Raw genomic sequence first — 12,903 nt, forward strand, 5'->3', positions numbered from 1 at the left:
GAGATAAGGCTGGAATGAGAACCATAGAGGTTCTTCTTTGTCACAGATGCTGCAGTGCTTTAATTACAGAGGTTTAGACACTATAGGACAAATGTAATCACCATTAAAATAAAGTATTCTTCCTCCAAAGTCCTTGTCCATTCAAGTGTTTTACACCATTTTGAATGAAGTGGTTTCTGTTTGGCTTAAATGCTCTTAGGTAAACAGTGGGTATGAAATTCTGCCAGCAGTGACTGACCCAGGCTTTGGTTGGGTCTCCATATAATCCATCCCAGTCTATTTAATTGGTACTTTACTGTATCTGTCTCCCTTCAAAGCTGTGGCTACACAAAGGTTCTTTCTCTCCAGATAAGATAGTATGTTACTGTTAAATGCCTTTTCCAGACTGTAATTCTATTTGTGGTTTGTACTGTTGACTGTTGATTGTTAACAGGTTCAGAAGTAATGCAATTAGGTGATCCAAGAAGAACGTATGAGGCATTAATAAGCCACATCTGCATAGAACAGAGTGAAAAATCTGATTGAAAAGCCATGATACTCATCTAAACAAGATAATATAATTCATTTTGCCTTTTTTCTCAGGTTAGGAACCTGTTCTTTGTCTCAGTCTCCTCTGAAAAATGAGTGTTTCATTGTGTTATTGATCTGCTGTCAGTTGATCTGTTATTGATCTGCTATTCAGTACCACATGAAATTCTGCATAATTGTACATTTGGAGGTGTTCTTATGATAACAAAATATTTAAGTTGTTGGGTTATGTTGAAATTGCATACAGAACTGGAAAGCATGTTGCATCAGAAAGCGGAAGTCTAGTATCAAAGTGCTGCAGTTCCTTATGTCCTCCGTGTTGATTGAATCAGGCACTTTATTGTTATTCTTCTCCCCTTTCATCTGCCTTCTTTGCTGCTGCAGGTATTGTCCCCAGTCATTTAAACATGCACATAATAATGGAAAATAATTTGAAATAAAATAACTTTGTAAAATGTGTCATTTTTAACGTATTTGAGGGCACTTTAGAGCTATTGGCAATGTGTAACGCTGATTCTAGAAATTAGATGCTGTCACTTGCATAGGTAATTATTATCTTGTTGCGGAGACTCACGGGGGAACAAGAAAACCCAGATGGTTTTGGTAGGTATTTAAATCGTTTAGAACATACCATTTAAAGGGTGTTTTGTCTGAAATTGTTTTTTTTTTTTTTTTGTAAACAGAGAAAAACAAACAAGTTACAGCTCTCTGTAGTTCTTATTCCTGATCATAACTGCTAAGATTGAATTAGAAGTAAAACCTAAGATTTCTGTTGCTTGTAATGGCTTTGTTCAACCAGTTAGCAGAGTGAGCGCATGCACAATGATATTCTGGGGTGAGAAAAAACATCTGGTCACAACCTGCTATCCAGAAGTCAGAAGTACTAATGAGATTTCGTGTTCTTGTGTGCTTCAGTTATGGACTTCAGTCAGCAGGTGCACCTTGAAGCTGCATTGGGTCAGGAGAGATGCTACTCTCTAATCCTTGTCAGAAAGCAGTAACTGGGCTTTCTGTAGTGAATCCTCATCTTCAGCTTAACTGGCCTACTGCTTCTTTAGGGCTTTAGAGATTGGCCAAGTTGTGTAAGGTGCGAGATGCATTTTAAGAAGTTTGATTTGGCCCAGGTACCCCCATGCTCTTATAGACTGTTAGATTTAGCATTTTGCATGATTTATATTCTGAATTTATACTCTTTCTGAGCACGAATTCAGCCTTGTAGGATAAATGTTTTAATTGTAATGGTCTACTTGCTCCGGTTGATCTGTCCTCAGAGGTGCTGGATACTTACTCTCAAATTACTGTCACGTTGATAGCCTAAGGCATGGCAAACTTTGGAATAGAGCTTGATGTTTCATGAGATAATTCTTTACGACAGTTCCTGATGCCTTTCTGTTCCATTAGCTCCTAGCCATCTGTTGCTTTGATTACACTATTATTGAGAATAAGTGTTTTGGCAAGCTATTTAGCTGTGTTGAAAAATCTTGTTTCTTTGCTTTCTAGTATTTTATTGCTGCTGTTTTTGTATTTTCTTTCTTTTCTCAACCTTTGTTGTGCAGTGCTTCTTGTTATTTTCTTCTTGTTACTCTAAGAAACAAAAACCTGGCCTAGCTGAAGGAAACAATGATGTTTTTAGCTGTTTTCCTCTTAAAAGTAGCTAGTCCTTCTACACCAGGAAGTTGTGTATTCCAAACACGGGCTGACAGAAGGTAGATATGATAAGCTAGCCATATTTAAATAGTTACCTTTGGGATTTTTGCCTCTTAAGGCTTAAAACCGTTTTTTTTTTTTTAGTGTCTAACCAACTTGTAATGTCAGCTTTGTCTTCAGTAGAAAAATATAACATCTTAACCTCATGCTTCCTCTGAGCACCACAAAAGTCAAAATAAGAACTGGAAGGTTGTTAGAAAAAAGTCTGTATTTGATTTTACATTGTCAATTTAACCTTTTCATGTGTTGCTTGGATTTTAAAGATAGACAGAGAAAAAGACAGATGGGATGATAATGATCAAATGGATATGCTTTCCAAAGTAGGTTCATTTTTAGAAGTTGTGATATACTAATTAAGTTTTTCAAGGCCTGGACTTTTGGAAGTGAAATAAAATAGTGTTTTTAGAGTACTTTAGAATTAACTGGCATTTAATTTCTACTTTTAGTTTTTTGTTATTTTTTTTCCTGCAATTAAAATAGCAAAGTGGTACTGCGAAGCAAGAATTCTAACAAGTCTTAGTAAGCTATTAACTGTTCTGTAGGTCATTTTGGGTGGCCTTGATTTCTTTTACTTCTTACCTTTTTGTGTACTGTAAATTGAGTTGCAATTTCTGATTAACTTACTTTTTTTTTACACTTGTTTTCTGCAAGAGCCTACTAAGGTCTACCTGTAATTGATATCTGCAGTGCTTACAAAACCTTCCTCAATCACTTCACCTTTAAGTAGTTCTTGTCATTTGGGGTAGAAACACTGACAGTGAAAAACTTGCTTGAAGGAAGCAGTAAGATGTACTGTAGCAAGAGGTGAGGAGAAAATAATGTAAGTGAATAGCTGACCAGGGATTTTCAGACTCACAAAGAGTTATTGTTGTCGGAATATGTGTGCGTGCATTTGCAGCATATTAAAAACCTTTGCAGAAGCTATGAGGGATGTTTTTTCAGGTGTCTGAAGCGACCTGTACAGCTGTGCTGTGCTGGAAATTGCAAAAGCTGACTCGCAGAAACAAAATCAGCTGTGTGAAGTACATGTAGGAAATTAACTGAAATAGTTTCCAATCCAGTAAATCTACTATCAAATAAAATTACTTAACACAAAGTGCAAGTCATAGTTACTCCAAAGTACCATTCTGGAAGCTGCTTTTTTTGTTTGTGTTTTGTTTTGTTTTTAATTTATTCCTGTGGAACCTGTGGAAGGGGACTGTGTGGAGCTTGCTGGGGGTCCATCCCTGTGGGGATCCACAGTTAGATCCACATAGTCCCCTTCACGACAACTTTTATATTCCCAGTCAGTGAATGTTTGTAAGCTTGCAGGTTTGGTTATTTCAGTTTGTGCTCTCTTCTTCTCTTAATGTATGTTTATTTTTTTGAGGACTGGGGAGCATTGTGTCTTTGTTCAAAATATTGCTCGTGGTAGTTCCTGCTTGCCATAGCATCAGACCGCTCTACTGAAGTGATACCTGGAATTTATGAATGTGTCAGTAATCATGACTGTTCCTTTAGCTAAGCAACCTATGTAATTCTTTTTATATTTTGTCGTGCTGTGTGTGTGTATGGGACATGGTAAAAGTTTTACTATAAAAGACATAAAGGTATGATATTACATTGAAATCACAGCTGTTCTCTAATATCTACGTACGTTTTATATATAGATTAAGTGAGGGATTGGTCAGAGCTTGACTTCCCTGTATATGGTGCTGCTGAACAGTTGAGCCGAGGAGAGTTTCCTTGGAGGGCTATTCTGATTACGTGGTACTGGCACTTCTGAAATGTGACGAAAAGACTGTTACTTACCTAGCACTAACTTGTCATGAAGTTTTGATAGTCAAACATAGTGTAGGACCAGATATATTTATATATTTTGGGAAATTCATTTATGAACATTGATAGTCCACACAGGTAAAAACCCTGCAACATTGGGTCGTATGGACAGATTTGCACTATGTAAAGAAACAGATGCTGAGTTCCTTGGGACTGCACTGTCTGGGGAAGACCAGGACACATGGTGAATCCCGTGCCCAGAGAAGATAGAATGTTAATTTGGAAGCTGTGTTTTATGCACTTGAGCTAATTAATTTTGCCTGTCATCTAAGGTTCTTATTTTCAGTTCAGCCTTATGTTAGGGATCTTCTTGTCCCAAGATTAGCTCGGTGTCATCACCACACTTTTTTGTGAGGCTTGCTCATCCAAGCTGTTTTTCTAATAACGAACAAGAAAATTGCTTTTTATTTAGCCACGCTTTCAGAAAATTGTTCAGATAATGCTAGTGCCAGTGACAAGATAAAAACCTATGGTGGTGGACGTTAAAAAATAGACAATTGCAGTGTTGATAGGGAAAAAAAAAGACTTGGTTTCATCATAGGAGACATTTATGAATTAGAAATTTTGTAGGTATTCATGTATGTTAAGTCTTCTTTTTTTCTATCTGTTCTTCACAGGGATGTTATCTCTCTGGGAAAGGAAGTAACCAAATAGGGTTCTACTCTGCAGAATAAATGTTGTCTTGGACAAGGCAGGATCTTGAGGTTATTGTGTCTACTTGGCTTCCCTTGAAAACAAACAACCGCATGATAAGATCGTGAAAGCAAAATAAACATTCATACTGAATGACTGCAGAACTATTCCAGGTCACTTCTTTTTGCCCTGCCTGCGATGTTTTACAGAACCAAGTGGGATGGAATAATATCGATTGAAAATGATTCTGCTAAAATTAACAGTTTTGAGGATTGAGAAAAGGAGCATTTGGTACGAGGGTACCACCTCTGTGTTCCTGGTGCTAATGGGTGTCTTCATGTTTGAGAAAAATTGTGACAGTCTCGATTCTCAAAAATGTTTAGCTTTAAGCTTTCTCAAGTAGAGAAAAAATATTACAGGCAATTTCTTAGAAAGAAAGTCTGTTGGTGGTGGCAAATTCTGCAATACTGTTTGTCTAATTTTTTTTCAGTGTGTTTTAATGATGAACAGTCTAATTTTGAGGTGTGTATGCAATCTTGAATATATTTTTCTTGAATGTTTATGTTTCCTTCTTGCTTTCTAATGTTTTATTTGTACATAATACAATTGTTCCCAAGAGATGTTCATTTTTGTTGTTTTTTTTTTTTTAAAACGTATTGTCTAAGCCTAGAAATTAGCTGTGCATAGCAAATGCAATTCTCTTGGGGCTAGTGCTGAACCCACAATGGACTTCATGTTGCCTGTTGTGGGCAAATGAAACACAGATGTTTTTGTGGTGAGATTAGCATTGTGTATGTTTATAATATATTATCAGGGTTTTAATGTATCTCTAATCCCAGTTACACAGGACAAATACATGAACTAGAACCCCTCTGTCAGGAGCCATTCCACAGCTTGAAGGAAGAAGAAGTAGGGCATCTGTGGAATTTTTGTTTTTCCATTTACTGCTAAATTTCAAAGATACTTTAAGTGCATAGCAGGTTTCCATTAATGCGTTTGGGTTATTCCCTAACTATTCCTAACTTCAGAGTGAATTGTTTGACATCCTCCATCTAAAAACAGGTCTTCTGAAACAGAGTCCAGGCTCTGTGACAACACATTTTTATTCCTTTCTTGACCAGCAGCAGGGTTAGTTTGCTAATCTGTGGGAGCACTGAGAATCACAGGATTTTTATAGGTGTTGCCTATTTATCAGGAAAGTATTTGACTATAGGTTATTTGAAGCTACATAAACAGTGCTATGTTTGCCTTTTGATGCTATTCTTTCCTTTGTTGTCAGTTAATATATGAGCATTTACTGATATCTGACTGTTAGTGTTGCATTAACGTGGTATTGATTTTTCTTTAAAGGCTGTGTCTGGATTTAAAAATTTTTAAGTAGCCTGTAGAAATCAGTACAATTTCAAACTTATAAATGGGATGTGTCCTTTCTTGCTTTTCTTCCTTTCAGTTTCACTCTCTTTTTTCTTTTCATTCTATTTCCCATTTACTTCCCATTTATATTTTCTTTCTGTTATTCATACTATCCCCAAATTCCCTTCTTGCATTATACTATCCTTCATTTTCTGATGTCTCATTAATCTTCCAGTCTTTGTGGCTTACTTTTCCACCTCCGCAAGCACACCCACAGGATGCCTAGAAATTTTACAGCACACCCAATTGTCAGAAAACTAAACTTACAAGTCCCAGACCCATCATACTATGCTAGGAATGCTTGTTAACGCCCACACTGTTTGGGGAAAGAAACTGGTACAGTTAGTGTAAGGTCTGCAAACCATACTGTATGCCTAATATTACATTGCTTTTCACTAAACGTGGGACCTCCTCATTGGGATTGAACAAGGAAATAGGATCTAGCTTGTTTGCTTTAGCTGTTATTCTGATCTTCTTAGTTATACAAAAAAACTAAAAAGAATGCCTTGGACATGGGCTTATAGCACTGTCGCCTATGAAACAATAGATTTGGGGAAAATGAACTGTTCGTTAATAGATCAGGAAATTGCAGTAAGTGAATGTACTGACAAATTCTCAGTCCAACAGCCATATCATAGCTTTGCTCATGTGGCATCAGTGCAAGGTTCTCACACTTGGGAATTAGATGAGCACATCCACTTTCTTTCACTCAATGTCTTACTGAAGAAGACTGTCACCTGGGGAAGGTGAAGCATAGTTGTGTAAGTCTTTCAGTAGAAACTCCTTTAATGTTAAGTCAGCAGCTGCTATTGCTGCAGCCAGAAGCAAGAGCAGTGTGATGGCATGGGGCTTCAGTGCTAGAGAAAAATTAAAGTGGGGTTTCTAGTGAGATGTGCCAGTGGTCTCAGGTGCTTCTGTCCTGTCTGGGTGCAAGGATTTCTGTTGAACCATGTTCTTTTCTGCTGGCAGAGGTCACTAAGAAAAGTGGCAAAAAGTTGCATCTCTGATGTATGAATGATCATCTGATCTCCCCCTCCACTAATTGCCTACAAATTGTAAAGAAAAAAGGAGCAGTCAATGTTTGGATGACAGTGCTTTGTTCCCAGAGGCAATAAGTCGAGGCTTTTTTATTGCTGAACAACACCTGTGCGAATGGGTAGTGTTGCTTAGTGGAATTTAATCTTAATAAAAGGTCTCTGAAGCAAGGGACCTGAAAAGTTTCTGGATAACTTTTTACTGGATAACTTTTTACTCTCTTGTATTTTGGAAAAGCTTCCAATACATAGCTTTTTTTTTTTTTTTTTTTTTTTTTTTTTTTTTTTTTTTTTCCCTTTTTTGTCAGGCTTTGGAAGTAATCACTGTGTTGCTTTGTATTCTTAATTCTGCTATGAGTAATGTAAGAATGTGACATTTAATATCAGCACTACAAGTAGAAATGTAGAAATACAGTCTTTATTTCTGTGTCAGTCAGTAGTGGGGTCTTGACCTGATTGCTTCTGCTTGCCCTCGGGTTAGTATTTTCTTTTTTAAGTCTGTATGAGATTTAATCCACTGTTTAGCACTTAAATGACAGCACTGTAACAAATATTATGTGTTGAAACAATATTACTAGTTGCACCATAGCTGATTATAGCTGTACTGTAACTAACCTAGGAATTATTGAATCAATCACTGGTAACCCACCTCAGGATATATTGCCAACTGTGCTTCCAATTTCCATTTTTCTGTTCTTCTTATTCAGAGGATACTGCCAAAGGAAGCAAAGCTAAGCATTGCTAAGGAGACAAAGGAAATCATCTCTCTCCTTTACTCTGTCATCTGTTATGCATACAGTTTATTTAATGTTAAATGAAATGGATTAGAAGTCTGAACTTTAAGATGAACTTATCCTGTAAAATGATTTCTAGATCATGGGTGGGGAAATCCATATTGCAGTTAAAGGTCCTTGACATTTTTAAAAATCTTCTTTCTCTAGAGTCCTACTCAAGTGGGGACTGCTCTTCAAGTTTTTTATAACCTTGGAACTCTGAAGGATACCATTGCTAATGTGGTGGATGGATACTGCACAGTGCTGGAGGAGAACATAAAAAATGCTTTGGATATCAAAGTACTGACCCAACCATCTCAAACTGTTACAAGAGGTATGATATTTGTTTTACAGAGAGTTGTACCTGGTTTGCTTTAGTAGAAAAAGATACTGTATCAAACAGAAGAAACTCACATCCAGACCTGTCACAGGAATGTTTCCCTCCTTGCTTTAGCCAGTAGGTATGTCTTAGAAATCATCCAATACAAAACTCAAACTGAGTCTGTTGTTATTGTGCTCAAAGATTTTCCCTTATTTTTTCATCCTTATTTTCCTCACTTGCTCAGGAAGTTGTCCTCTTTAGTTTACAATTTTGCAGCCTTCTCTTATGAGTTTGAAGTGGAACAATGAATCCAAATTTTGCTTTCTTTATGTTGGTGAAAGTATGGATAGAGATTGTCTGTAAGCAGTGGAACAAACACGAGACAACATTGTGATGCTTTTGTCAGATGGAATTCCTTTCAAGGCATTATTTTTAACACAAGAAAATGTTGCACAGTTCCCACATGTAGTTCCTACATGTTAATTCAGATACCGAAGAATACTGAGGAGTTATGGAGGGACAAATTTGAACATTGGCAACATCACCGAATCACATCATGTAATAGATGAGGTTGCCAGGGACCTCTGGGTCCAACTCCTTCAGCTCCCTGCTCAAGCAGGGGCATGCAGAGCATATCCAGGTGGCTTTTGAAGATCTCCAAGGAGGAGACTCCACAACCTCTCTGAGCAGCCTGTGCCAGTGTTCCACAGTAAAGAAGTTCTTCCTGATGTGCAGTCAGAAACTGTTGTGTTCCACTTTGTGCCCTTTGCTTCTTGTTCTTGGACTGGTTCCATCTTCATTACACTCTCCCTTCAAGTATTCATATGCATTGATGGGCATCCTCTTCTCCAGACTGCAGTCCCAGCTCTCTCAGCTTCTCCTTGTAGGAAAAGTGCATCAATCCCTTCATTAGCTTGGCCTTACCTGAACTCTTTCCAGTATGTCCGTGTCTCTCTTTGTCCTTGAGAGCCCATAACTGGACACAGTACTCTATCTATGGCCCACCAGGGCTGAGTATAGGGGGAGGATTAGCTCTCTTGACCTGCTGGCAACACTTTTCCTTATGCAGCAAGGAATACTGTAAACATTTTCTTTGTGGCAAGGGCTCATTTCTGGCTCATGTTCAACCTGGTGTCCACCAATATCTCTAGCTCCTTTTCTGCGGAGCTGCTTTGCAGCTGAATGGCCCACCGTTGTTCTGTTTCTCAAAAGCAGTGCTCACTCCACACAGTTTTGTGTCATTTGTGCATTTATTCAGGATTTGCTCTATCCCATTCCCTAGATCATTTATGAAGATGTTAAACATGGCTGAACCCAATATTGACTCCTGGGATTCTCTAGTCATTACTAGACTCCAGCTAGACTTGCTCCACTTACTGCCATCATCTCAGCCTGTTCATTCAGCAAGTTTTTGATCCACCTAACTGTCTACATATCCAACCTATACTTCAGCAGGTTATCTATCAAGATCTCATAGGGGACAATGTCAAAAGTCTTACTGAAGTCTAGATAGAGAATACCCACTGCTTTCATTCATCAGGTTTATGATTTCAGGTTGGTCAGGTATAACTTCCTATTGGTGAAACCATGCTAACGACTCCTGATGATTTTCTGCTCTTTCATGTGCTTGGAAATGATAACTAGGATTAGCTGTGGTGAAAATTTAACACTTTTAAAAAACTTGCAGCAATTTTGGGGTCTGAAAATATGATCACTATCATAATAAAGAAATACAGCCCCCTCAAGGAGATTGATGGTATAGAAGTTGCATGCTCTTCAGCTGGAATTTCATTTCTTTCAGTTCGCCTGTACATTTAAGTTCTGAGCTGGGATGGCTATGTCTTACTATTACATGCTGCAGCATGCCCATTGATGTTTCTGTGGAGATATGAATCAGTAAAACAGATAATAGTGATTAACCTTGAGTTATCCTTGTTGAACTTTAGCATTTGATTGAAGTTTAGAAGTTAAAGCAGCCAAAGCCATTCACAAAGCTTTGTTTCACAGCTACTGTAGGCAGCTCTGGTCTTTTTTAAAGGAAATTTCTTATGCCAGTCTATGTATTTTATGTTTCACATGTGAAATCTGAACTGTGCTATTATTTGTTTTTAAAACATATGTAGGTGGCCCTGGTAGAGCTGCTATGCCAACACCTGGGAACACAGCAGCTTTTCGGGCAGCTCTCTGGACCAACATGGAGAAACTCATGGATCAGATCTGTGCTGCTTGTGGACAGGTACTCAGCAGCTAATTCCTAATTGCTTGTGAGGCAGTTTCGTATATAAGATATTTGAAGATGGCACTTTTCCTCCCAATTAATTATTTCTTACAGGTGCAGCACTTGCAGAAACTATTGGCAAAGAAAAGAGATCCTATTTCACATGTCTGCTTCATTGAGGAAATAGTTAAGGTAAAGTTCCAATTTAGTTAATTTAATTTAATTTAATTTATCAGTATGTTTTAGTAATTTTGATAAGGAAATCACCACGAGAGAATGCTTTTGTTTGAAATTTTAGATCTTGATAACAATTCTATAATTATAGTAATGGGAAAGCACTGGAAGTCAAAGTAACGCTGAAAGCTTTATTTATGGTCTTTGGATTACATCTGTAGGGTAGAAACATTATTTTTACAATAATTTCTTTTGTTTTCTTTAAAGGGAGCTGATAAGGCACCACTGTCAGTTTTTATTACCGATCATTAATGTCATTCCATAAAATACCATGTGATTTGAGCAATTAATTAAGTCTGTTAGTTTAGCATAGAAAAATGTTTCTTCGTCTAACACTTTCAGCCATCTGTTTCTCTACTTCTTGGCAATATTTTCCTTGAAAAATAATCACGGCTGTTCTTTTGAATACCTATTCCTTTCCATTCAATTTCATTGTTTTCTATTCGTATTTGGGATAATTTGATTAATGGTTTCTTTCAGTGTTAGGAACAGTAGCTGAAGCTTCTGAAGCTCTTTCATCAACCTTGGTAGATGAGAGGAAACAAAAACAAAAGATGTGTTTACGCAGACATCTCTTTTTTCCATGTATATCACTGGATTTTTAATTTACATGAATTTAATTTTTGAAATACACTGGGGAAACTGTTCACATGCAAATTGGTCTTCTCAACAGTAAGAGCAGCCAGTGGAGGTTAAGCACAGTGTATAAGTTGATCTGTCAATTAAACCGAGCTCCAAAAGGTGTTGCATAGAGCATTTCTTTTCTGTGGGGTGATTTAATATCCTCTTTCTGTGTTGAAAAAAACAAAAAAAAAAGCAACACCAAAACGACAAAAAAAAAAACAGCAAACACAGAAAACAAACCTAACAACAACATAATCCACAGCTCAAAAAGCTTAGAAAGTTTAGCTGCTTTTTTTTTTTTTTTTTTTTTTTTTAATGTTTGGTTTGGCAAAAACAGCTATTACTGCATGTCATTCAGTAGATTAGCTTTTTTTTTAAAGAGAAGCTTAGAAACCTGGAGACAGAAGGAGGAACTCTGGAAGATTCTGGAAAAACTGGGGTGGAAAATGAGCTGAGATAAATGAACTAGCAATGTCTACGACTGTCTCCCATCTTGACCCTGTGCCTTCTCATTTTCATTCTCCTCCTTGGTAGAACAGCAGTTGAAAAAAGGATGGAGGTTTCCCAGTTGTTGAGGATTGTAATAAAGGGAAGCCAAAGAAAATCTTGTATCATTCTCGAGAAAAATTAAACATGCAAAAGTAATTTCAAAAGAGGCTAGATGCAGAATGGAAAAAAGTTGACTGGAAGATAAAAAGCTTTAGGGCTGTGGTGTGCTAGGCTCATTCCATGTTACCTTTTGTGACCTTTCCTTCCCACAGACTTTGTATCACTGGATTACATCTAAGTGACAAATCGTATTTCCCAAATGAAGTCCATCTGTTTCTTTACCCACAATTGTTCATGTTCAGTGAGTTTACTCTTCAACAGCTATTTTGGCGATGGTTGTCATTCTCTGTGAACCTTAACTAAGGAGCACTGGTACATCCTTGTCCAGGTCTACAAAAACTCTCCTAGCATGACACGGTACTACCAAAAAGGTATGGCTCCAGCCTACAGATGGGTGAAGTCATGCCATACAGTACAGCTGTTTTTTAGACAAAGTCAGACACAAACTAGATGCTGCTGAAATTTAGGAAAGTACGTGCAGGTAGCCAGATGGGAGAGTGTGGATTGTTGTGTACACTGAAATTAGAAATAAGTAAGAAAGTGGTAATTTGCCATTTACAAATGAAGATTCCATCTATTATTAATCCTAACTGAAACAATACACTTTCTACAGAAGATGCTTTGTAGTGGCAGAAAAGTTGTATTTCCTTTATCATATTCAATTTCATTAATAAATGTAGCAAATGAACAAAACAAACTAAAGGTACTAACATTAAATTCATTCTCCAGGGCAGCATGCCCACACCAGAAGATAGGAAAAAATCATCCATTCTACAGTCTGTGCACTAATTACTGTTACTGATGTCAACATTATGATTATAGTCATCTTCTGCAGCAGCTGCAGTACCACTTTGCCTGTCCATCTGCTTCCTTGTTTTGATTACTGCAGTGTTAAGTATCGTCCTAGGAAGAATAAGAGGAGACCCAGCTTTTTGAAAGCACAAGTCCTTGGAAGCAACTTGCTTTTTCTTTTTTCAATCGTTGTCTTTT

The 12,903-nt window shown here is 37.4% G+C and overlaps 1 protein-coding gene across 1 annotated transcript in view; it reads left to right on the plus strand.

Moving 5' to 3' along the window:
* Nucleotides 1–12,903, plus strand: part of COG5 (component of oligomeric golgi complex 5) — a gene marked incomplete at both ends in the record, with an annotated part of 182,010 nt that overhangs the window by 110,877 nt on the left and 58,230 nt on the right. Inside the window, 3 exons of the mRNA XM_079542014.1 lie at nt 8,075–8,240; nt 10,352–10,464; nt 10,561–10,638. Of these exons, the coding sequence (XP_079398140.1) occupies nt 8,075–8,240; nt 10,352–10,464; nt 10,561–10,638 (357 nt within the window). The remainder of the gene's footprint in view (nt 1–8,074; nt 8,241–10,351; nt 10,465–10,560; nt 10,639–12,903) is intronic.

The sequence above is a fragment of the Tetrao urogallus genome (assembly GCF_951394365.1).
Source record: "Tetrao urogallus genome assembly, chromosome: 1".
NCBI classification, from domain to species: domain Eukaryota; kingdom Metazoa; phylum Chordata; class Aves; order Galliformes; family Phasianidae; genus Tetrao; species Tetrao urogallus.